General features: G+C 46.1%; 1 protein-coding gene across 1 annotated transcript in view; it reads right to left on the reverse strand.

Annotated features, from left to right (window-relative positions):
- The window catches only part of LOC116512892 (ras-GEF domain-containing family member 1B), a 58460-nt gene that overhangs the window by 14789 nt on the left and 17440 nt on the right, over positions 1-26231 (reverse strand). Inside the window, exons 2-6 of the mRNA XM_032223565.1 lie at positions 16025-16207; positions 10285-10407; positions 9023-9160; positions 1845-2057; positions 666-740 (exon numbers count right to left, since the gene is read on the reverse strand). Coding sequence (XP_032079456.1) covers positions 666-740; positions 1845-2057; positions 9023-9160; positions 10285-10407; positions 16025-16201 — 726 coding nt within the window. The 5' untranslated portion in view covers positions 16202-16207. The remainder of the gene's footprint in view (positions 1-665; positions 741-1844; positions 2058-9022; positions 9161-10284; positions 10408-16024; positions 16208-26231) is intronic.

Here is a 26231-nt window from a genome sequence, read left to right on the forward strand (position 1 = left end):
AATTCTCAGTCAGCATGCTGGCTGGGGAATTCTGGGAGTTGAAGTCCACACATTTTAAAGATGCCAAAGCTCCGAAGCACTGCTTTGTAGCAAATCCTACTCAACCTGTTCCTCTTTAGACATGTTGACACAACACCACCCTGCACCAATGGGTAATGGCATGCTGGGTGAGTATACTGGTAAATATACTGGTTAACTGGTAAGGAGGAGAGTTGTAGTCTCAACAGATCTGCGTGGTGCCAGAATGAGAAAACCCATTTGGAATACTAAACTGGGGGGAGGGGGGGGGGAACCAGTTACACTTGTTAACATTGGAGGTGACGAGAGACACATTTACTGGGCAAATATTTTAATTTACCCATATGCACTTTCTGAATTTAGCTGCAACAGTGGCAAATATCTGTCTGAACTTTCCACTGAAATCCTGTACTTAAGTTGCACAAAAGTGCATTGTTTGAGGAGACATTTTTTTTTGCAAAACTCCGTGCTGTAAGATACACGTAGGGTAGTATGTGTGGGACCCTTTGAGAGAGTTGAAGAAAAGTGCAAATCGTGAGGAGGGGGTTTAGCACAAGTGAAAAACCAAGTGAAAGCAAAATCCCCTGGTTCATCCAATTCCAGCCAGTGATTTTTTACCATAGTTTATAATTGTTCCTGTTATTCACCTTCTCCATGTCCAGAGTGTCCTTCTGTACAAAAGCTTGGACAAATTCTTGTGGTCCAATATAACTAAGCCTCTCCTGAAAGAAAGGAAGAAAAATTCCACTCATGGTCAACATTCATCCTTGTATAAGTGTTGAGACTCCAGAAAGAGTGCAGAGAAGAGCAACCAAGATGATTAGGAGACTGGAAGCTAAAACATATGAAGAACGGTTGCAGGAACTGGGTATGTCTAGTTTAATAGAAAGAAGGATTAGGGGAGACATGATAGCCATCTTCCAATATCTCAGGGGTTGCCACAAAGAAGAGGGAGTCAAGCTATTCTCCAAGACACCTGAGGGTAGAACAAGAAGCAATGGGTGGAAACTAATCAGGAGAAAAGCAACTTAGAACTGAGGAGAAATTTCCTGACAGGGAGAACAATTAATCAGTGAAACAACTTCTCTCCAGAAGTTGTGAATGCCCCAACACTTTTTAAGAAGAAGTTGGATAACCATTTGTCTGAAATAGTATAGTATTTCCTGCCTAGGCAGGGGGTTGGACTAGAAGACCCTCCACCCCGCCATGGTGCAGGAGGCTGAGTAGGCCACGCCCACCCGGCAACCAGGTAGAGAACTGGTTGCTAACATTTTAGAATCCCACCACTGAATGTATTACTTGGAAACTTGACAGGAGCGTTGTCACCTTCCCACCAAAGTGGTACCTATTTATCTACTTGCAGCTGCATGCTTTCGAACTGCATTTGGCAGGAGCCGCGGCAAGGATGGGAACTCACCCCATCGCATAACACTCGGGTCTCAAACACCAGGCTGCCAGCTTTCCAGCTAACAAGCCAAGCGCCTTAACTAACAAGCCACCATGCCTCCCTTTGTAATTGCAATAGCAGTAGCAGTAGCAGTTAGAATTATATACCGCTTCATAGGGCTTTCAGCCCTCTCTAAGCGGTTTACAGAGTCAGCATATTGCCCCCAACAACAATCCGGGTTCTCATTTTACCCACCTCGGAAGGATGGAAGGCTGAGTCAACCCTGAGCCGGTGAGATTTGAACAGCCGAACTGCCGAACTGCAGTCAGCTGAAGTAGCCTGCAGTGCTGCATTTAACCACTGCGCCACCTCAGCTCTGAAAACCACTGAGAAAAATGATCAAACAAGAGTAAGATATAGAGCGGGGAAATAAACTTACAAGCTCTATGTGAGTCAGCTGCTGGGCTAACATGTAAGGGTCGCTGCAGACGGTGATGATATCCCGTTGGATGGCCTGAGGTTTGGTCTTTAATACTGTCAGTCTGTCGGTTGAAGTAGCATTGATTTTTGCAAGAACTTCCTCATATTGGTTAAGAGAGGCCAGCTTACGAATGAGGCTCTGGATGATTTGCTGCACGTTTTTCCGATAGGCCTGGAAAGAGACGGAAAGAGAAATAATGAAAAGGGATCATCGTTGTTGTTTTTTTGAATACCTTAATTGCTTTCTGTTGCCGGAGCTTACACATAACAGTAGGCCAGAAGATGTCTTCCACTCATGACGCGTTTGAGCGTCTGAAGTTCTTGTCTGCGGGGTGGAAGGCTGTTTTTACCTCCCCAGATGCTGTCTCCATGGTAGAGGGGCTGCATGTCAGGTCCAGCGAGCTCTGAGGCCCGGAACTGCCATTTGGGGGGGGGGGAGATGGGGGGATTAGGCCAGCTGCCAAGACTCGTGCTTATCAGGTGGAGATCTCCCTCCTCCACAAACAGTCCAGCTGAGAACGCTACATAACTCTTCATGACTGGCTGACGGGAGGTTTCCACTGAGAACATTCCAGAACTGATAACTGACTGAGAACAATCCATGATTGATTGCCGGGTGGTTTTAACTCTGGGTCACGAGGTGATGGGTGTGCAGGGGGGGTGGGTGTTAGCCTAATTACCAAGTAACTATAAAAGGTGGTGGGGAGCACCGGATGTCAGCTCTGACAATTTATTCAATGCCTTAGTGCTTTGTTGGTCAGTTGGTGCCGGAGGAAGATAAACGGCATTTAACAACTGTGCCACCTCGGCTCTAGAAGACATGCATGCAGTTCTCTAAGGAATACATTTTTAAAAAAATGGAAGCAAATAATTAGGCAGGTACTAAAGGAAGCTAAAACGGAGATCCAGGATTAAATTTTACTCCTGACTCATCTGCACTGGCTCTTTGTACTATGAAAAACATGATTTTGTAAGCCTATCCCTTAAAAAGAAAAGAGAAAAGGAAAAGAAAGAAAAGGAAGAAAAAGAAAAGAGAGAAGAAGAGAGAAGAAAAGAAAAATTGGGGATAGAAACTAAAGCAACAGGAGAGAGAGGAAAAAAATGAAATGATTCCAATTAAGTTGTCCACCACAGGCCCTTCTAGCAGAAACCACAACTTTGGTTTTCTTTCTTTTTCTGGCTTCACCTCTTCCGTCAACAGACTTTGCTTGTGGCTATGGGACCACATCGTTTGCGCAAGCTGAGTTTCCAACACAACTGACTTGCCAGCATTTTTGAGGCTATGATGCAACTTTAGCAAGAAAGCCACAGAAACCAGCTTGCAATCTGGAGGATAACTTCTCAGAGACACCCATGCTGCACGAGAGAGAACAGATATCTATCTATCTATCTATCTATCTATCTATCTATCTATCTATCTATCTATCTATCTATCTATCATCTATCTATCTATCTATCTATCTATCTATCTATCTATCTATCTATCTATCTCTATATCTATATCTCTCTACCTCTACCTTTATATCTATATCTATATCTATCCATCTGTCCATCCATTCATCCATCCATCCATCTATCTATCTCTATATCTCTCTACCTCTACCTTTATATCTATATCTATCCATCTGTCCATCCGTCCATCCATCCATCCATCTATGCATCCATCCATCCATCTATCTATCTCTATATCTCTCTACCTCTATCTTTATATCTATATCTATCCACCCATCCATCCGTCCATCCATCCAACCATCTATGCATCTATCCAAATATGCATCCATCCATCTATCTCTATATCTCTCTACCTCTACCTCTACCTTTATATCTATATCTATATCTATCCATCTGTCCATCCGTCCATCCATCCATCTAAGCATCCATCCATCTATGCATCCATCCATCTATCTATCTATCTCTATCTCTATATCTCTCTACCTCTATCTTTATATCTATATCTATCCATCTGTCCATCCATCCATCCATCCATCCATCCATCCATCCATCCATCCATCCATCCATCTATGCATCTATCCAAATATGCATCCATCCATCCATCTACCTCTACCTTTATATCTATATCTATATCTATCCATCTGTCCATCCGTCCATCCATCTATGCATGCATGCATCCATCCATCCATCCATCTATCTCTCTCTATATCTCTCTACCTCTATCTCTACCTTTATATCTATATCTATCCATCTGTCCGTCCGTCCGTCCATCCATCTATCTATCTCTATATCTCTCTGCCTTTACCTCTACTTTTATATCTATATCTATCCATCTGTCCATCTGTCCATCCGTCTATCCATCCATCCATCCATCCATCCATCCGTCTATCCATCCATCCATCCATCCATCCATCCATCCATCCATCCTTTTAGATTTTTATTCTTAAATCAAAGCTCTTTTTTTTCCAAAAAAAAGAAAAACAAAATTTAAACTTCTGATTAAATGTTGGGATCAAGCTGTGAAAAGACAACAGAAGGCAAGTGAAGGACCTTGATGTTTTGCACACTAGGCATATTACATGCAGGGGGCCTAAAGGCAAGGAATGCATCATGTCTGAGTTTCGGGGGGGGGGGGGGGAGAACCAGGATACTATAGAGGAGGGCAATTTATTTACTTTCATTTCTTTCACTCCCCTGGATTCTTCTTCCCTGATCACATTCTATCTCTCATGCCCTAGAGCAGTGTTTCTCAACCTTGGTGGACTTTAAGTCTTGTGGACTTCGACTCCCAGAATTCCCCCGTCAGCTGTGCATGCGCGCACAAGCGAAGCACATGCACGAGTGAAGTGGCAGTAAAGCTCGCCGGAACCCACTCCTGGGCTGCGCATGCACCAGCCTGCCACTCACACGAACCAGTTGTGAATAGCCCACGGCCTGGGAGTTGGCTGCAGCCCACCAGTTGGGGACTCCAGCTGTATAGGACCATGAAGACCAGTTGTCTCAAACAGCCAGAAGTCGTAAGGTTCATTTTTCTCTCCCAGATGTTCTGCTTCAATTTTCCTTTCCATTCCTTTTGTATCTTTCGACTTGTTTTGACAAGTGGCCTCCTAAGAGAACAAGGGCAACGACTGTTCTTGCCTCTATCTTTGGTTTGAGGACAGCTGAGAAGGAATGAGAAGGTTTCCTTTTCAAAACTACTTTATTCTTTGGGGGGGGGGGGTAACTCTGCAATGCAGGCGTTACCACAGATGTTATCTTAGCTAGAAAACCAGAGGGTTACATATCAATGTAGGGGAAGAGGCAGGTTCTTGGTCGGAGAACATTGTCTAGTTACCTCAACAAGAGCCAGATGTGGTGGATTCTCAGACATCTGCAGACTGCTAAAAAAACGCCGGCAGATGCTGAGGGAGCATAAATGAGGATGCTTCTGGGACATGATAACTCTAGTCGAAATGCATTAAAATGGAATTCGGGTAGTCCTCAACTTATGACCACAATCGAGCCCAACATTTCTGTTCCTAAATGAGACATGCGTTAAGTGCCTCATTTTATGATTTTTCTTGCCGCATTTGCGAAGTGAATCACATTGTTAAGTTAGTAATATGGTTGTTAAGTGAATAGAAATAATAGCAATAGCACTTAGACTTATATACCGTTTCACAGTGCTTTGACAGCCCTCTCTAAGCGGTTTACAGAATCAGCCTCTTGCCCCCCAACAATCTGGGTCCTCATTTTACCCACCTTGGAAGGACGGAAAGGCTGAGTCAACCTTAAACCTGGTGGGATTTGAACTGCTAAATTGCAGGCAGCTGGCAGGCAGCAGAAGTAGCCTGCAGTACCGCACTCTAACCACTGCGCCACCAAGGCTCATGTCTGGCTTCCCCATTGACTTTGCTTGCTGGAAGCTTTGTAATTTTGAACAGTCGCTAAATGAACGGGTGTAACTCGAGCACTATCGGTATTCAGTTCCTGAATTTGAAAAGTCAAAAGCAAAAACCACTGAAGGAGAACTTGATGGGAGTCATATTCTTAGAAGTCTAACATCCCTTTGTCCTGATCTGCAATGCAGTGCAATAAATACAAGGTCACCATTTACTTTTCCAAAGAAACCGCTAGCCAGCATCGCAAATAATTTATGGCGCTCCGAATTCTATTACAATATTGACTTTTCCATTTCTTTTTGCAAATCCCTTTCTCAGTATGCAAACACAGAAGCACTTATTTAAAATTGCATGTGGATTGCCCGTGGACAAAACAACCCTTTTCAAGGTGGATTGAAAAGTTTAAATCAGAGGTCTTCAAACTTGGCAACTTTAAGACTTGTGGGCTTCAACTCCTAGAATTCTCTGGAAGTAGAAGTCTACAAGTTTTAAAGTTGCCAAGTTTGGGAGCCCTGGTTTAAATAAACAATAAAAATCCTTCTTAACAGCTTCATAACTGTACCTGAAAGACAATTCATAGGGTCAAAGCCAACCAAGTATAAACTTTTAACGTAGTGTTTCCCAATCTTGGGCAATTTTACGATGTGTGAACTTCAACTCCCAGGATTCCACTGTATGCTGGCTGGGGAATTCTGGGAGTTGAAGTCCACACATCTTCAGGTTGCAAAGGTTGGGAAATTTCTGCCTGAAGGTCAAACATTTATTAAAACAACTGCCACAACACGTTGACTGAGAATAAATAAGTCTCCAGGTCACTTAAGGATGAAAAATATATACCGGTAATATGACAATTTCTCTTCCTCTAGCCTCAAAGTTTTTGAGCAGCATGGGTTTCTGTCCATCAAACATGGTAATATGGGGCTGGGGAGACAGAAAATAGACCCCTGTTGTTCTTCCTTTGTATGGTGTTTGACCGGCCAACTACACAACTGACTTCTGTTGTCATTGTTACAGTCCCACGAGACCCTGGGTAAAATGTTGATGAACCTATGTGATGTCTTTTTAGGTTTTGGGTGGAAAAGCTGATATAATCAGTTGGCCAATCAGGAGACCGGGAATTCTAGTCCCACTTTAGGCATGAAAGCCAGCCAGGTGAGTTTGGGCCAGTCACTCTCCTTCAACCCAACTCACTTCACAGGGTTGTTGTTGTGACGAAAATAGAAGGAAAAAGAAGTAGTATGTATGTTCACCACCTTGGGTTATTTACCGTGTTTTTTGGACTATAAGACGCTCCAAAGTATAAGACACACCTAGCTTTTGGGGAGGAAAACAAGAAAAAAAATCTGCCTCTGCCTCCCAGCAGTTTGCCTCCTTGCAACAAACAGTAAACAGCCTGGTCAGTTTCAGCACAGCCTGATTTAGCAGGAGCAGTTGATTGGTGGTTGGATCGGCCTCCTGGAATACCATTGATCAGCTGTTCCAGACTGCGGGGATCGCCACCATCCATCGGCGCCATTGCCGACCATCACAGCTGTCACCTAGCGACGGTGCTGCCGCCTATACCCGCCGCCTGGAATGGGCCAAAAAATGGGGCGTGCGGGGGCGGCGATAGGAGACAGCGCCAATGGACAGCCACAGTGCCAATGGGTAGCACGATCCTTGCAGCCTGGAACAGCTGATAGGCGGTATTCCGGGAGGTTGATCCAACCACCAATCAACTGCTTGTTCTAAATCAGGCTGTGCTGAAGCTGACCAGGCTGTTTGCTCTTTGCTGCAAGGAGGCAAATTGCTGGGAGACAGAGGCCAAAGGGTAGGGGCCGGCGAGTGGGCGTGGCTTTGGCAACATTTGCTGCATAAGACGCACAGACATTTCCACCCACTTCGGGGTGTGTGGGTGGGGAAGTGCCTCTTATACTCTGAAAAGTACAGTATATAAAATAATGAATTAAAGGTAAAATGAATGAATGAATGAATGAATGAATGAATGAAATGAATGAATGAATGAAAGAATGAATGAATAGAATGAATGAATGAATTTTGAGAATTGAAGGCCAATATAGCTGAAAGACTCAAGCACTGCGAAAAGTTGCCTTTAACGTTCATCCTTAAAAAATACTTATGTGTTTTCCTGGCTCTGAGTAGAGTGTGAGCATTTTCCCTGTGATTATGAAATATTCCAGCTGCTCTAAGTATTTCTCAGGATGGTTCTGCATTCCACAACAACAGTTATCTATTAATCTGTCTTTCTTTGCATAACATCACAAGCAGACAATGACTCATTGTGGTTTCCAACAATTGAAACAGCATAAAGCATCGAATTCAAAATAATAAAAGGGTTACACAGCGATAGAACAAGTTCAATATAGTGGCATACAATGAAAACAAGAAAAATAGTGTCTAACCACCCAATTGCCATAATCTTAGTTGCAAAAGGCCAGCCTTATAGAATTGGTGCCAAGGACGGTACTAATTGAACTTCTATGACGAAGGGGTCCAACGTTGGCCACTTTAAGGCTTGTTGACTTCAACGCCCAGAATTCCCCAGGCAGACATGCTGGCTAGGGAATTCTGGGAGTTGAGGTCCAAAGGTCTTAAAGATGTTATGCCTGAATACCCCTATACTATGGGACGGCTAGTCAACCAAGGTGGGTTGATAGCTTTCCCACTAGCCTCTGTCCCTTCATGGGAGCCATGAAATATATCCAACGGGGACTGCCCAGCAACTGGATTGGACAACATGACCTGGGGAAGGGAAAAATTTTACTTTTAATTAGATGATAGCCATGGGAACTTTTAGAGTTGGCTTTCACCAGTTGTGCCAATATGAGATACAATATGATGTATCTCAGGGGTCGGCAACCTGCGGCTCTGGAGCCACATGCGGCTCTTTCATCCCTCTGCTGCGGCTCCCTGTTGCTCAAAATATGTATTACAATCGCCAATGTGCGACACCCGCTGACGCAAAATTTATTGAGCTTTTCGACCCCCGGTAGGCCAATATATGCAGTATTATCTTCATTTTAGACGTCAAAAGGGATTTGTGGCCCCCCGTGTTTTCTTTTCTGTGGGAAACTGGTCCAAATGGCTCTTTGAGTGTTTACGGTTGCCAACCCCTGATGTATCCAATAAAACTTTGAGGAACTTGCCTGCCTCGGAGTTCTCATTTCTATGGGTGCATTATTTCGAATGCTGACATCTTACATTCCACATTATCCTATATGCCACGTTATCCTATATTCCGCATATATAACTGTTCCGCATGCATTTTCTTCTGTTGGTAACCGTTTTGCACCCCGAGGCTCACCTCATCTGTACTGGCTATACGATGGGCCAGCTCCTTTAGATTTCGCATCATGCGCTCATCTCGAAAATCGTACGGAAACGTCTCCGTCCATTCCGCCAAGAGCTGCAGGATTTTGGGGGCAATTTTCCTTAACCGGCTCTGGAAAGTGAAAGAGAGAGACAAATTGATTACCAAGATGATTGGGGGAATCTCCTTTTAAGTTGGACAGAATATAGGCTTTCGTTGTTGCACGCCAAGCGCCCTGGAAACAGAGGAGGACCAGCCAAAGGTGCCTCTGCCAGCGAAAACGGAGCTCGGGAAAGAGGATTGGAGGAGGCCGTCGCAGCTGAAAACGGAGCTTCTGTGGCCCTCCCCGAGCTCTGTTTTCATTCGAAGAGGGTTGCAGGAAGCCATCACAGCTGAAAACGGAGTTCGGGAGCCCGCTTTCGCTGGCAGAGCGCTCGGGCCACCACAGGTGCCCCCAACACGAGTGACATTGAACTGGCCACGCCCACCCTGGCCACACCCACCCCAGCCACGCCCACCCTGAGGTCAAACACAGTCCTGATGCGGCCCTCAATGAAATCGAGTTGACCCCCGTGTTCTATCCTGTCTTTGTCCTCTGTACTCAAACATTGGTATATTTGTATTGTATTCGTATTTTATTGGTCTTGTATGCCGCCCACTCCCGAAGGACTCCGGGCGGCTGACAATAAACAAAGGAAGGGGATAAATAGACAAACAACAATTTAAAATACACAACATTCATAGTTACAGTGGGGCTGGCTATTTCAACAGCCCCCCAGCCTGCCGGAGCAGCCAAATCTTAGTGGCTTTGCGGAAGGCCGGGAGAGTAGTAAGGGTCCGGATCTCCACAGGGAGCTCGTTCCAGAGGGCTGGAGCTGCAACAGAGAAGGCTCTCCCCCGGGGAGTCGCCAGCCGGCATTGGCTGGCAGATGGAATCCAGAGGAGGCCTAGTCTGTGCAATCTGATCGGTCTATGGGAGGTAATTGGCAGGAGGCGGTCTCTCAGGTACCCAGGTCCGATGCCATGTAGGGCTTTATAAGTAACGACTTATAGTATAGGTTCTCGCGCTTGAGCGGGGGGCTGGACTAGAAGACCTCCAAGGTCCCTTCCAGCTCTATTCTATTCCATTCCATTCCATGTATTCTATTCTATTCCATTCCACATTTTCTCTGCTCTGCTCTGCTCTGCTATGCCATACCATGCCATGCCATGCCATGCCGTAGGCCTAAAATCCAATGACTCAAATGACCACTTACTTGATCAGTTGCAGAATCCGCTCGCCTCTGCTGCTCGGTGCAGAGATGGCAGACTTTTGCCATTAATTCATAAGGGTGTACAAAAAGCCGAGAGCTCAGCAAAAAAGTGAAGATGTATGTTCTCTGTAAGCGAGTGAAAAAGAGAGAGAGAGAGAAATAAAGTTCACTGCTTATGGGTTCAGCTACCGTGGTGCAGAGGTGTTAAAATTTAATTGCACCAAATGCTACTCTCTGCAGAACCTGCTTAGAATACATCACATCCTGATTGAATAAGGCAAGAGTCAAAGTGGCAGTTACTCAGCTATATGACAATCCTTATATATCGGGTTGGGTGGACAGATTTGACACTGATTTCTAACTAACAATAAGCCCGTGGCTCTATTGTAGAGAAGACCAACGGTGGCCTCTTTACAACCTGCGGATTTCAACTCCCAGAATTCCCGAGCCAGCGTGGCTGACAAATTCCACTACATTCAATAAATTTTGTTAACAGGCTTCATTTTTTTTATAGCAATAGCAGTTAGACTTATATACCGCTTCATAGGGCTTTCAGCCCTCTCTAAGTGGTTTACAGAGTCAGCATATTGCCCCCAACAACAATCTGGGTCCTCATTTTACCCACCTTGGAAGGATGGAAGGCTGAGTCAACCCTGAGCTGGTGAGATTTGAACAGCTGAACTGCAGTCAGCTGAAGTAGCCTGCAGTACTGCATTTAACCACTGCGCCATCTCGGCTTTTATCATGGAGTGCAACCCTGCTTGCAATTTTCCAACATGGAATTTCTGTTGCGTTACGGTCATCATCCACCCGTCAATCACAGGATGGAAAATTCCACCAGGCTTCCAGAGTTTGACCTACCCTGCGCGAGTTTCTCCAGAAGGATGTTAGTCACTTTATTCTGTGCTTCCATGTGCGAGAGGTGAATCAGCTTTTTTAAGGCAACAGGAGTGTTTTGAAAATATTTGTGCAACTTATTGGAGTAAATTAAACACCAGTAGGAATCAAGCACATCGTTTTCACCTTAAGGAAACCGAAGGCGGAAACAGGCCCATCGTTCATCACGGAATGCTGCTGTTTAGATCGAAGACAAATTAGAGATGAGTATCTGTTGTGGCTCGGCAAGAGCCGTTGGAGCTGCCACCAGACTCTGACAGTGAGGGGTCTTATGAGTCGGCCCTGGAGGATGCGGAGGACCCTGGACAGGGTTCCGACTCCGAGCAGGGCACAGAGAGACTGGTTGGCCATCAGGTGGTGCCTGAGTCTTGGATCAGTGGGGAGGAGACAAGAGAGAATGATACAGAAACCACCTGTGAGTTGTTCCGGGATGCACGCCGGCGAAGGGCTACTCGGCGTCAATAACAACTACGTAATTACAGGAGGTAATTACGCGCAGCTGTTGCTCATTAAGATCCTCTCCTGATTATAAAAGAGACTGCTTGTGCCACGCCCTTCTTGCAGAAGTCAACATTCACGATTCAGAGAAACCAACTTGGAGAAGTGGTTTGCTGTGAGCTTGTTTTGCATTGCCTAGGTTTGTAGTAATTGCTGCCAGAGTGCTTATCTCTTTGTTTACTTTGGGCTTGCAGCCAACGAGAGTCTGGACTGATTAAAAGTATTCTTATTTACATTTGCTTTTGGCTTTCGTTCCTGGACGGAGGAGGAGGGGTCAGAACAAGTATCTATTTTGTGATTGATACTAGGCAGTACTGCAGCTGTCTAGGACAAGCTAGTACAGAAAGCATGAGCCAGCAATAAGAAGTCTTTCCATCTGTTGGGCCCTCTACTTCACTGAAGTATGGCACCTGCAACCACTGGGGAAATAACTAAAGTAATGGGCCAAATCACAAGAGAGTGTTAAATTTCACCTACTTGCACAGTTTTGAATCATGTCTTGATTCTGGGCTCCATTACGGTTGTTTGGTCAACAACTATCTGAAGCCCACGGCACATATTTCCTATTGAAAGCTAAGAGAGGACGCACTGCATCTTATGCTTATTACAGCCTAGCACCGTGATAGTGTGCCACAGGTGGCATGCAGGGTCTTCCTTGCAGGCATGCAAGCCGTCGCCCAGGCTGAACTCCACCGCACATGCGCGCCCGCCTCCCGGTAACCCGCTGCTTTTTGGGTCTCTGCCGCGCATCCTCCCCTCCCCCTCCTGCGGTCCATTTTTGCTCCCAGGCGTTAGCTTTGGAGGCCATATTAATCCCGGAAGCTTCTACGCTGCCACATTCCTCCTAATTTTGTCGTTGTCTGCTGAAAGCATGTGGGCCCCATAATGCAATGCATGTGCGATTCCCCCTTAGGAAATTAGTAGGGGGGATTTAGTAGGGGAATGCAGTTAGACATAATAGCATTCTTCTTTATAGTCAAGGTCATGGTATTCCTCCATTTGGAGGAAGAGCGATTGAAGCAATGCCTTGAGTTGGGACGGATTGTGATTGGACCATGGCAGTGATGGGATTCAGCCGGTTCGCACCGATTCGGGAGAACCGGTTCGTAACTTTCTAAGCAGTTCGGAGAACCGGTTGGTGGAAGAAATCTTATTTTATTTTTTCCCCACTTTACAGGGCTAATCCTGTAAGGAAGGCAAGGAAAAATTCTAGTGTTGTTTCTAGCCTCATCTTTATTGCCCTGCTTACAGAAACTGCCTCTCCGGTTAACCCTTATTACATATTTGTAACAGCTAAGGCGAAGCGCCCATCGACGTGAGTTGGCCACAGCCACATTGTCACATGACCACCAAGCTATGCCTACCCAGCTGGTCATTATGGCAGAGAACCAGTTGTTAAATTATTTGAATCCCACCACTGGACTATGGGATGCACTGATGGTTGCAGGGCCTGGGTTTGGACTTTTGATTTACTGAGGGAAAACCCAGAACTCTCAGATTCGAGTTTTCCCAGATGTGCCAGTATAGCTACCCTAATAAAAAGTAACTTTGAGAAAAATGCCTGTCTCTGAGTTTTTAATTGGAGTTGGGTTCTTCTAGAAAGCTGACACCAGGAGGCTGCACGGAGGCCTAGTAGGCCCAAAATGGGGTGCCGGGATATGTGTGTGTGTGTGTGTGTGTGCACATGTGTGGGGGGGGGCATGCCGCATACTCAGGAGGGTGGAGTGCACAGGGGGAATCACACATGCATTGCATTATGGGGCCCACATGCTTTCAGCAGACAACGACAAAAAGTTTAACCATCACTGGTCTAGCACAAAGCGGGTGGGGGGGATTCTCCCATCTCATTCGAACTCTTTTGGGATGCCGCATGATTTGTGGGAAGAGGAATGGGCTTGTGCTAAACTGAGAAAGAGGCATAAGCTGCATATATTCAGCTCGTATATAATTGAAGTCACTAGGATTATTCCACAATTTAGGCTCGTGGAAACTTGGAAAGCTGCTCCTCTTGAAGAATTTTAAGCTGCAGATTATTTTTTTTTAACAATCTGAGAAAAGTTTGCAAGGAATTTCCTAGCATCACCTAATGTTAGGACACTGAAATAGCTGCGTTGTGTGGAAGAGGGTGGCTACCACATTGTCATCAGTAATACAATTGTGTGTCCATGTAAGAAAGACATGACAGATGGGGGTGTATGAATTCCACCCAGCAGACCAAACAGCCAGAAGAAGAATTTGTTTTGGAAGATTTCAGGTTTTTTTTTAAGCATATGGAATGAAGATTTCCGAGAAGACACAACAATTGTTTCTCCAAACACGAAGCGATTCTCATAAGAAGAGATGGTTTTGATAGGAAGTGGGTGAAAGGAAAGTACTCAAATAGAATCAGCTGGGACTGATCAGACTTTGTTTGAAATCAGCAAAATAGACAGCAATTTTTGCAGCACTTTGGAGCCATTATACAAAATGAGAAGAAATATCCGGTCTCAATTCCTCTTCTGAAACTTCAAAACTAGCCTGGCGAGGTAGACTTTGCATTGGAAAAACGTGATGCTAATTCCAAAGCTGCATTTCACCAATGGTTATGTGAAATGGTTAATCTGTCCAGCTCTACGATTTACATGGCTGATTTGGGCTGAATGTAAAAGCTCAGTGGGGGTTCCCCATCTATCATGTATATAGGGGGACTTCACAATCACGGCTGCATTTTAGACTGGGAACTAACAAAAAAAAAAAAAAGAGAAAGCAACCATTTGTGAATTTTGCCAGGAAAACGGCACGAATGTGTGCCTGTATGTCTGTAGGGACGGAATTCGCCTTGAGAGCAACTCATATAAGTGCAGTGGAAGGAGGAATAACTGTTTTCTCCATCTCAAGTGGAAGTCATGGCTCTCTCTTCTCTTAACACTCAAACTCAAGGTGCTTAGATCTGAACGGTTTTGTCAGAACTGAAGAAGCTTCTTGGATGAGAAGCGAAACATCTTCAAGGAAAAAACCAAGAAATTCCAGTTTGAAAAAGCACCTTTGGGATACCTTACCCTCAGTGGTGGGATTCAAATAATTTAACAACCGGTTCTCTGCCCTAATGACCAGCTGAATAGGCGTGGCTTGGTGGACATGTGACTGGGTGGGCGTGGACAACTCAACGTCACTCACGTCGATGGGCGCTTCGCCTTAGCTGTTACAATGTAATAAGGGTTAACGGGAGAGGCAGTTTCTGTAATCAGGGCAATCAAGATGAGGCTAGAAACAACACCAGAATGTTTCCTTCCTGCCTTCCTTACAGGATTAGCCCTGTAAAGTGGAAAGAAACAAAAGGAGATTTCCTCCAACAACCGGTTCTCTGAACTGCTTAGCAAGTTACCAACCGGTTCTCCCGAATAGGTGCGAACTGGCTGAATCCCACCACTGGTGCAGAGCTGCCAGAAGAAAAGAACAGCTCAGAAATCAGGGTGGACTTGGGAGTAAAGCCACAGATGAACGGTGAATGGCCCCTCCCATAGGAAATAAAAGAGGAGCGAAAGGGGAGTGGAGTTTCCAGGGAACAATTCATTCCTTCGTTCATTTCAGGAGTGTGAAGATCTGTCCGTGAATCTCAGAGACTCTGTGCCAAGTCTTTCCTTGCACAGCACTGCGTTTGGAAAAAATATTTGCATGGCAGCTTTCCAAGCTAGATAAGGTCTGTGATCAGAATGTTTCCTTCCTGCCTTCCTTACAAGATTAGCTCTGAAAAGTGGGGAAGAACAAAAGGAGAACCACCGGTTCTCCGAACTGCTTAGAAAGTTAACAACCGGTTCTCCCGAATAGGGGCGAACTGGCTGAATCCCACCACTGCTTACCCTACGTGTCTCTCTCTCTTCCCCCTTTATTTTCCCCTTATTTTCATTCTTCTTTGTACTTCTCACATTTGATATTTTGATACTCATAAGATACATCGTGGAAATAAATAATGAAAAGAAAAAGAAATGCAGCCTGAAACAGGGGCTGGCAAGGACCTACTCTCTAATTGTTCCCTCTGATGCAATAGCAATAGCAGTTAGACTTATATACCGCTTCATAGGGCTTTCAGCCCTCTCTAAGCGGTTTACAAAGTCAGCATATTGCCCCCAACAACAATCCGGGTCCTCATTTTTACCCACCTCGGAAGGATGGAAGGATGAGTCAACCCTGAGCCGGTGAGATTTGAACAGCCAAACTGCAGAACTGCAGTCAGCCGAAGTAGCCTGCAGTGCTGCATTTAACCACTGCGCCACCTCGGCTCCTTAATGCCTTATGGCGCCTTGCCATGCCCTTCCACTTTCTACGCAGCAGGGTGAGCGGATTTAATTTGCAAATGGAGAAGACTTACATCCGGGTAGTAATCAAGAGTGGGCACCAAGTGCTGGATGAGAGCTTCCAAGGACCCTGAGAGCAAGTTGTTGTCATGGTAATACAACCCTTCACAGCTGTCCTCTTTGGACTGGAACAGGTATCGGCTGTAGCCACTGCTGTCAAACATGGCGGCGAAGGGAGGCGTCTGGGGCATACTTTCCTGAGGAAAAACAGACACAAGAAAAAATTAGAGTCAGTCAAGTGGTTTAAGGCTGTTGTCAACAGTTCTTAGCCCAGCTCTATTATGGCTGAGAAACCAGGACCCAACATGTGGATCCCAAACAAATGAAGGAACTGGGTATGTCTAGTTTAATGAAAAGAAGGACTAGGGGAGACATGATAGCCGTCTTCCAATATCTCAGGAGCTGCCACAAAGAAGAGGGAGTCAAGCTATTCTCCAAAGCACCTGAGGGTAGAACAAGAAGCAATGGGTGGAAACTAATCCAGGAGAGAAGCAACTTAGAACTGAGGAGAAATTTCCTGACAGTTAGAACAATTAATCAGTGGAACAATTTCCCTCCAGAAGTTGTGAATGCCCCAACACTGGAAGTCTTTAAGAAGATGTTGGATAGCCATCTGTCTGAAACGGTCTAGGGTTTCCTGCCTAGGCAGGGGGTTGGACTAGAAGACCTCCAAGGTCCCTTCCAACTCTGCTATTGTATTGTATTGAATAAGGTCAAAGAAATAACATGTTTCCCCTCAAAATTAGACTGGGTCTTATATTCACTTTTGCTCCAAAAGACACATTGGGGCTTATATTTTGCGTAGGTCTTCTTTTCTGGGAAATACAGTGCTAAATGCATCCGTCTGATTGACGATCTTAACTGGATTTTATTTTTGGTGTAGGGCTTACCGAATTTTTCGGACTATAAGATGCACCGGAGTATAAGACGCACCATGATTTTGAAGAGGTACATTTTAAAAAAAAGTTTTTGCACTCTGCAGGCCTACCAAACCCTCTGCAGATCCCGTTTTTTGCGAGAGAGAGAAAGAGAGAGAGGGAGGGAGGGAGGGAGGGAGGGAGGGAGAGAGAGAGAGAGAGAGAGAGAGAGAGAGAGAGGCATGCAGAGCTTTGCGAGGCTTGTAGAGTGCTCCTGGGACTGGGGGGTGGGGGGGCAAAAACGAGCAAAAAACAGCCCTTTTTTGGCAAAAAAAGGGGGGCATGCAGAGCTTTGGGGGGCTTGTAGAGTGCTTCTCGGGGCCAAAAATGAGCAAAAGAACCCTGCCAGTTTTTAGCAAAAATGGGCCTTTTGTAAAAAAAGGGGGGGGCATGCATAGCCTTTGAGAGGCTTCTAGAGTGCTCCTGGTAGCTGGGGGGGGGGGGTGAGCAAAAATGCCCCATTTTTTCCTCGTTTTTGCCCTTCCCAGCCCCCAGGAGCACTTTGCAAGCCTCCCAAACCCTCTGCACATCCATTTTTGCAAAGGGGGCATGGTTTTGGGAGGCAAAAAAATACTGTATTCAATGTATAAGATGCACCCAGATTTTCACCTGGTATATTATGAGCATCCTGAAAAAAGTCATGCTAGGGCTTATTTTCCAATTGGGCCTTATTTTGGGGAAAATGGGGTACACAGGTTGTCCTTGACTTACAATCATTCGTTCAGTGACCCAAATTACAATACCACTGAAAACAGAGGTGGGTTCCTACCCGTTCGCACCAGTTGGGTAGAACCGGTTCGTCAAATCTACCGAACCGGTTAGAAGAGGTTCCACCAGTGGACCCGGAAAGCAGGCCACACCTACAGAAGAGGTTCCCAAAATTTTTGAAACCCACCACTGACACACACACACACATACAAAGACACACAGACAGACAGACTCACACAGAGAGAAAGAGAAAGAAAGGAAGAAAGAAATAAAGAAAAAAGAAAGAAAAAGTGAGAGAAAGATGAAAGAAAAAAAGGAAAAAGGGACAGAGATAAAAGGAAGGAAGGAGCGAGAGAGAGAGAAAGAAAGAAAACACATGGCCGGCAAGCCACTCCCACCAAGTCACATGGCCGGCAAGCCACTCCCACAAAGAAGGCCACACCCACAGAGTAGGTTCGAAAAAATTTTGAAACCCACCACTGACTGAAAAAGTGGCTTACGATCAATTTTTATATTCATGACTATTGAAACATCCCCATGATCACTTGATCAAAATTTGGGGGCATGTATTTATGGCAATTGCACCGTCCTGGAGACAAATTCCTCGTGTCTCTAACTCACACTTGGCCAAATAACATGTAAATTTAAAATTCTAATAGGATCACCATTTGTGACCTTCCCAGCAGACCTCTGACAAGCTGGGAGAAACAAGATTCATTTAATGATTGCATGATTCACTTAACAACTCAAGTGATTTGCTGAACTGTGACCAAAAGGACGCAAAATGGGGCAAAGCTCACTTAACAACGGTGGTGGTTTGCAACAGAAATGTTGGGCTCAGCTGTGGTCATAAGTCGAGGACTGTATAATGAATTCTGCTCTGGATCTCTAGGATTGCGGTTGTGGTGGTTTATTCAGCTTGGCTGCATGCCATCAACTTGTCAAACACAATAAAAATTAGCCCGTTTTTAAAGATCCAACAAAACGTCAAGCCAATAGTTCTTTGAGATCTTGATCTGTAAATTAACTATTTTTTTATATCATCAGGTTTCTCCAGGAATGTTAATTTGGACCAACTAACGTTACAATGGATTAACTATTTTTTATCAGCTCTCAAAGGAATCCTGAATAGGATTCCTGAATCAATAATTGCTTAAATTATATTGCATAAGTTATGATTGCTTGAATTGTACCTACATTTTTGGGTCAGAGGGAAGCTTTTTGAGGGATTATGTTACATTCTGGGGAAAAAACCTCAAGCGGTTTCTTTCATGTGGCTTTGCAAAAGTTCAGCTTGCAATTCAAAAGGAATTGTGCAAAACACCCCAGGTTTGAAATGCCCTCTTCAAAATACCTTCCAAAGGGGCGGGAACAAATTGTTTTGCCTTCCCAACAGCTGTTTTGTTCTCAAGAGGGGGCATTTTGTGACCTCTAGGCTGGAGTACTGCAATGTGCTCTACATGGGGCTGCCCTTGAAGAGTATTCGGTGACTTCAGCTAGTCCAGAATGCGGCCGCACGAGCGATCGTGGGTGCACCTCGTTTCACCCACACAACACCTATCCTCCGCGAGCTGCACTGGCTACCTGTTGATCTCCGGGTACGCTTCAAGGTGCTAGTTGTCACCTACAAAGCCCTTCATGGTATTGGATCTGGGTACTTGAGAGACCGCCTACTGCCAATCACCTCCACTCGACCAATTAGATCCCACAGATTAGGCCTCCTCCGAGTTCCATCAGCCAGTCAATGTCGACTGGCAACCACGCGGAGGAGAGCCTTCTCTGTGGCAGCTCCGACCCTATGGAACGAACTCCCCGTGGAGATTCGTACCCTCACCACCCTCCAGACCTTCCGCATAGCCCTTAAAACCTGGCTGTCCCGACAGGCCTGGGGCTAAAGACCTTAACCTTGCCCGAATAGTATGAATGTTGTGCTTTTAATGATGTATTGTCTTATATGTAACTTGGTTTGTCCTCCCCTCCCCCTGAACTGTGAGCCGCCCTGAGTCCCCCCAGGGAAAAGGGCGGCATACAAATAAAGTATCTTATCTTATCTTATTTCAAAATCAAAAACAGGTACCAAATGTACCCAAAAAGTATATTAAATTCAATTTCAAATCGAGTCAAATCACAACTAGATGAGAGAAGTTGTGCAAACTGTATTTATATAACGTCGTGTTGCAGGTATCCCATTGCGAGAACTTAATCCCCGATGCCAAAGTTTTGGAAAATCAAGTTTTTCTAGAAGCACCAGCTCATGTAACTAAAGCTACAAGCTGCGATTAGTGAAGGAAATATTCTGAAGATGTGCAATATTAACAAGGAACAGAAGCAGTGCTAATCCTCTGTTGTAAGCAGTAAATAAAATATGAGCGCTTGGCACATTTTAGTTTAAGAGCAGCATAATAGAGCTCTTGTACTGCATTAGGATCTCGGAACAAACATTGCTTCGCTTTCCATAAATTCTTGAAATTTCCTCCCATCGCTGGCCATAATAAAAATGATATTATTGTTCCTAACAAAATACCGCAGTTCAAAGCAACCAACGACATGGCCTGGTTAGAACTTGGTTAATAAAGGTAAAGGTTCCCCTCACACATGCGTGCTACTCGTTCCTGACTCTAGGGGGCGGTGCTCATCTCCGCTTTGAAGCCAAAGAGCCAGCGCTGTCCGAAGACGTCTCCGTGGTCATGTGGCCGGCATGACTAAACTCCGAGGGTGCACAGAACGCGGTTACCTTCCCACCAAAGGGGGTCCCTATTTTTCTACTTGCATTTTTTACATGCTTTCAAACTGCTAAATTGGCAGAAGCTGGGACAAGTCACGGGAGCTCACTCCGTTACGCGGTGCTAGGGATTCGAACCGCCGAACTGCTGACCTTTCTGATCGACAAGCTCAGCGTCTTAGCTCATGAGCTACCTCGTCCCTGTACATGCAAGCTTGCACCCTCTCAAGGATTGTGCACAACTTATGACCTTCTACTCATCTTACATGGCCGTGTCACAGCAGAAAGAATGAATCAGCAATCCACCATGAGCTTCTTCCAACATTTCACTCAGCGGCTGCTCACTTACCTCTAGGCTGCTTGGTTAAAATGCCATATATAGGCATTTCATCTAAGATCAAACCAATACATCAGACAGGTCTCTATGTAAAGTAGGAATGTCCAACTGTGGCAACTTTAAGACTTATGGACTTCAGGAATTCTCCAGCCAGCCATGAAGTCTGAAAGTTGCCAAGGTTAGACATCTGTTCTGACACCCCCCCCCCCCCCCCGCGCTCTTCCCACACCAACACACTCCGAGTCAAAGATACTTTCCGGAATTTATTAACAGACAGACAGGTCCTTGGCAGCAAGCCAGCAGAGATAAGCCGTGGCAGCAATCCAACACAGATAAGTCGTGGCAGCTATCCAGCCTGCCAAGCTCACAATTCTCCAACATTAGTTCCTGCGTTGACTTCTGCAAGAGGGGCGTGTGCACAAGCAGTCTTTTTATAGTCTGGAGAGGAGCCTAATGACCCCCAGCTGAGTGCAATTACTTCCTGTACTTGCGCAACTGTTCCTGATGCCTATTAGCTCTTCGGTGCCGGGCATCCAAGAACAACTCACTGCTAGCGTCTGGATCACTCTCCCTTGTCTCCTCCCCACTGGTCCAAGGCTCAGGTGCCTCCTGGTGGCCAACCAGCCTCTCTGTGCCCTGCTCAGAGTCGGAACCCTGTCCAGGGTCCTCCACAGAGCCGACTCATAGGGCCCCTCGCTGTCAGAGTCTGGTGGCAGCTCCAACGGCTTCTGCTGGGCCACAACAGACACCCTGATGTAAATAATTCAATTCAATCAGAAAAGAGCTGGAAGGGACCTGGGAGGTTTCTAGTCCAGCCCCCTACTCAGGCAGGAGACCCTATACGATTTCAGATAAATAGTTGCCCAGTCTCTTACAAACCTCCAGTGATGAAGCACTCACAACTTCTGGTTAATTGTCCTCACTGCAGGAAGTTTCTCCTTAATTCCAGGCTGCTTCTCTCCTTGATTAATTTCCATCCATTGTTTCTTGTCCTGCCCTCTGGTGCTTTGGAAAATAGGTTGACACCCCCCCCCCCTTTGTGGCAGCCCCTCTAAACTGGAACACTGCTATCATGTCATCCCTAATCCTTCTTTCCTAGACTAACAATATCCAGTTCCCACAGCCGTTCTTCATATGTTATAGTCTCTGGGCCTTTAATCATCTTGGTTGCTCTTCTCTGCACTTTTCCCTAAATCTTAACATATTTTTTTGTAAAGTGGGGACCAAAACTGGAGGCAATATTCAAGGTGTGGTGGTCTTACTAAGGGTTTATAAAATGGTAGTAATACTAAGGGACATGGTGGCTCAGGGGCTAAGACGCTGAGCTTCTCGATCAGAAAGGTTGGCAGCTCGGCGATTCAGATCCCTAGTACCACGTAACGGAGTGAGCTCCTGTTACTTGTCCCAGCTTCTGCCAATCTAGCAGTTTGAAAGCACGTAAAAATGCAAGTAGAAAAATAGGGACCACCTTTGGTGGGAAGGTAACAGCGTTCCGTGCGCCTTCGGCGTTTAGTCATGCCGGCCACATGACCACGGAGACGTCTTTGGACAACGCTGGCTCTTCGGCTTTGAAATGGAGATGAGCACTGCCCCCTGAAGTCGGGAACGACTAGCATGTATGTGCGAGGGGAGCCTTTAGCTTTCACCTTACTAATACTTCACTCGATTTCGTTCTAAGGATCAAGGAAACAACATCCAGAGTGAAGTCTGAAGTTTGAAACTAGGATCTTGGCCTCCTTCATCCCGGTTCCACCACAAAACCGCGTTCGACTAAAGGGCGCTTTACGAAACCGCGTAGCTGACGTCATCACAGCGCGACAGCAGCGCGGAGAAAAAAGCACGCTGTAAACGCTAAACCTAAAATTAACCCCTAAACCTAACCCCCCTAAACCTAATCCTAAACATAACCCTAAACCTAACCCTTAACCTAAACCTAAACCTAACCCTAGCCCTTAACCTAACGCTAAACCTAATCCTAACCCTAACCCTTAACCTAACCCTAAACCTAATCCTAACCCTTAACCTAACCCTAACCCTAACCCTAACCCTAACCCTAACCCTAAACCTAACCCTAAACCTAACCCTTACCTTAACTTGAATCTGCTTGCTTTCAAAGCGCTATTTAAAGCGCCCTTCTTTCTCCGCGCTCGCTGTTGTCGCCCTGTTGATGACGTCAGCGATGCGGTTTAATCGGGCGCGCTTTAGTCGAGCGCGGTTTTGTCGTGCCATGCTTCATCCCAACAGGAAGGTATGAACCCAAGACTTTTCACCTGGAGTGCACAGCATACAGACAAGAGCTCCATGTCATAGCATTACGGAGCCCCAGCCGAGTCCTTTGCCATAAGGAGAACGCTGGGCTCCAAAAATAAGACCACTCTAACTACAGGTAGTTCTGGATTTAGGACCACAAGCAATCATTTATATTGCTAATCAAAGCGGTTGTTAAGTGAGTAGTGTCTTTTTGCCACAGTTGTTAAACAAATCATTGCAGTTGTAAATGAATGGAATTTTGCCCCGCCTCCCCTTGATTTTCCTTGCCAGAAGCTGGCTGGGAAGGTTGTGAATGGGAGTCACATGACCACGGGATGGTGCCACCCCTGTAAATACATGCCAGTTGCCAAGCACCTGAATTTTGACTGTGCATCTCTGGCGACGCAATGATGGTCATAAGTGTGAGGAATTGGTTGTAAATCCCATTTCTCAGGGCTGTTGTAATTTGAGCAGTCGCTAAGCGAATGTCTTGTGGCATGTCCAGAGGCCAAATTAGAGGAGGGGGAGGGGGATGGGAGTCAGGGTCAGCATCAAGGCAACCTGAGAACTCCGAAGGGGAACGGAGTTGGCAGAGGGAGAGACAGAGGCGGTCGGTCAGCCCTCACATGGAGAGTCAACAGCCCCCAGGTTTGAAAGTGGCTGATGAGGAAGAGGAGGAACAGCTGAGTCCAGTGCCTGACAGGTGGATGCACAGAAGGCAGAGGAGAGGAGAGCAGTGGAAATCCATGGGCCGGTCCTTGGGAAGGAAGAGCCAATGCTACTAGCAAAGCCCCATCCTAGCTCTGGGGATAAAAGGCAGGGGGCGGAGAAGAATAGATGTGGCAGAGGAGAGGAGAGCAGTGGAAATCTATGGGCCGGTCCTTGGGAAGGAAGAGCCAATGCTACTAGCAAAGCCCCATTCTAGCTCTGGGGATAAAAGGCAGGGGGCGGAGAAGAATAGATGTGGCAGAGGAGAGGAGAGCAGTGGAAATCTATGGGCCGGTCCTTGGGAAGGAAGAGCCAATGCTACTAGCAAAGCCCCATTCTAGCTCTGGGGATAAAAGGCAGGGGGCGGAGATGAATAGATGTGGCAGAGGAGAGGAGAGCAGTTGAAATCTATGGGCTGGTTCTTGAGACAGAACAGCCACTGCTGCTAGCAAAGCCCCACCCTAGCTCTGGGGATAAAAGGCAGGGGGCGGAGATGAATAGATGTGGCAGAGGAGAGGAGAGCAGTGGAAATCTATGGGCCGGTCCTTGGGAAGGAAGAGCCAATGCTACTAGCAAAGCCCCACCCTAGCTCTGGGGATAAAAGGCAGGGGGCGGAGAAGAATAGATGTGGCAGAGGAGAGGAGAGCAGTGGAAATCTATGGGCTGGTCCTTGGGAAGGAAGAGCCAATGCTACTAGCAAAGCCCCATTCTAGCTCTGGGGATAAAAGGCAGGGGGCGGAGATGAATAGATGTGGCAGACAACTATTCATCTTCCAGTTGGACGGACTTGTTAGCCTGCGTTGAGTGAGAAACTTTTTGCCGGGGCTGCCGACGCTAAAGGAATCATTGATTTAAAATGCAGAGGGGTTGTTGTGTTTGGGGAGCTGGGACAGAGAACATAATGGGTATAAGTCGAGGACCTCCTGTCCCTGATCCTTCCCATGGTTTTCTAGCTACACCCCCACACACCTGGGTTGTAACCTTTTTTCTAAGCACATATGGGGAATGCACATGTACCCCCTTCTCCTTGGCACCATTGCCGCTCCCCCAATTAACCAGAAACAATCTCCAACTGGCGAGCCTCATTTGCACACGCCAGCTGCTGGGAGCGCAGCCTTGGCGAACTGCACACCCAGGTGCCCCTAAAGAGCCTGAATGCGTCCCCCTCCTTCCCTCCCAGCCATTATGCCACATCCTCCTTCTTTACGGCAGAACAGGCGCGAGGTGAAAGGGGAACGAAAGACTTCTCCGGAGCATAAATGAAACCAAGGAAAAAGCAGGCTGGGAAAACACCTGATTTTTATTTTTATTTTATTTTTTGAAAAAGCCAGAGCTAATGGGGCAGCCGACAGAGAAATCTGCTCTTTTTTTTTTTCCCCTCCATCTGTCCACTCAGTGGCACACAAAGCATTTGCAGTAGGAGTTAGAGACGCTATTAAGTGATTAGCCAGATTCCTAGGGACATTTTAACCCACCCACCCACCCACCCCCCAAAAGAAAAACACAGCCAGTGTACAAAGAATTCAAAAGGTTGGCTTGCTTCTGGCAGCAGGTCGGAACAATGAACACTTTCAAAAGGCCCCTTCTCTCCCCCCTCCACCCCCCAAGGATACAGCCAGTAAAGAATAAGAGAAAGCAAAAACTATAGGGAATAGAGGACACCCACCCTGTGAGGACCCCCCCCTTTCCCTTCTGTTAATCCCTCTTTTCAAAATGCCAAAGGAGATTTGCATCAAAATAAGGGAGAGCAGCAGGCAAAAGATCTTGAAAAGTCACATCCATCTCTGGGAGCAGCTGTTCAATGGGGGGGGGGGGAGATTGGATTCTTCCCAGCGCAAATAGATCAGGAGGGGGGCCTGCAGGAAAGGCTTCCACGTGCCGTAACAGAAGAAGGATGGACGGACATCCGTGGTGGGGGGGGGGGGGATATGCAACAAAACTAGGAGTCTTAAAGAAAGAAGCTGGAAGGAAGCAGAATGCTTTGGAAGGAAAAGATACTTAAAAGAAAAAAAATTAAAAAAGAGAGAGGGAGAGAGAAAGGAGGAGGAAGAGGCAATGTAGAAATTAATAGAGGAGAATATTTTGCAGGCCAGGGGTGAGCTATGGGGTCCTCTGAACTTGGTTCTTTGCTTGCAGACATTTCATTACCCAACCAGGTAACATCATCAGGTGCAAGGGAGTGTGGAGTTTCCTCCCCAAACAGTAGCCCGCCCTGCCTGTGTTGGTGGGAGTGTGGGTTTTCTCCTTGACTAGGGTATTGGTTTTTGGTGCTTTTTGCTTGATTGTTTGTCTAGTATTAATCCCTGCTTATCTTCCAAACAATGGTTAAGTCAGTGTTTCTTAACCTTGGCGACTTTAAGTCCTGTGGACTTCAACTCCCAGAATTCCCAGCATAGCTGACTGGGGAATTCTGGGAGTTGAAGTCCACAGGACTTAAAGTCACCAAGGTTGAGAAACACTGGGTTAAGTGAAGACCTTAAAAGATGGTGGCCCATATAGGATGCATGAACCAACCCATGGGTGAATGTACGTATCATTCAAGCCAAATATTGTATGGTGTGACTTAAGCATATCATCCC

This window comes from Thamnophis elegans, chromosome 9, assembly GCF_009769535.1.
Source record: "Thamnophis elegans isolate rThaEle1 chromosome 9, rThaEle1.pri, whole genome shotgun sequence".
Lineage (NCBI taxonomy): Eukaryota > Metazoa > Chordata > Lepidosauria > Squamata > Colubridae > Thamnophis > Thamnophis elegans.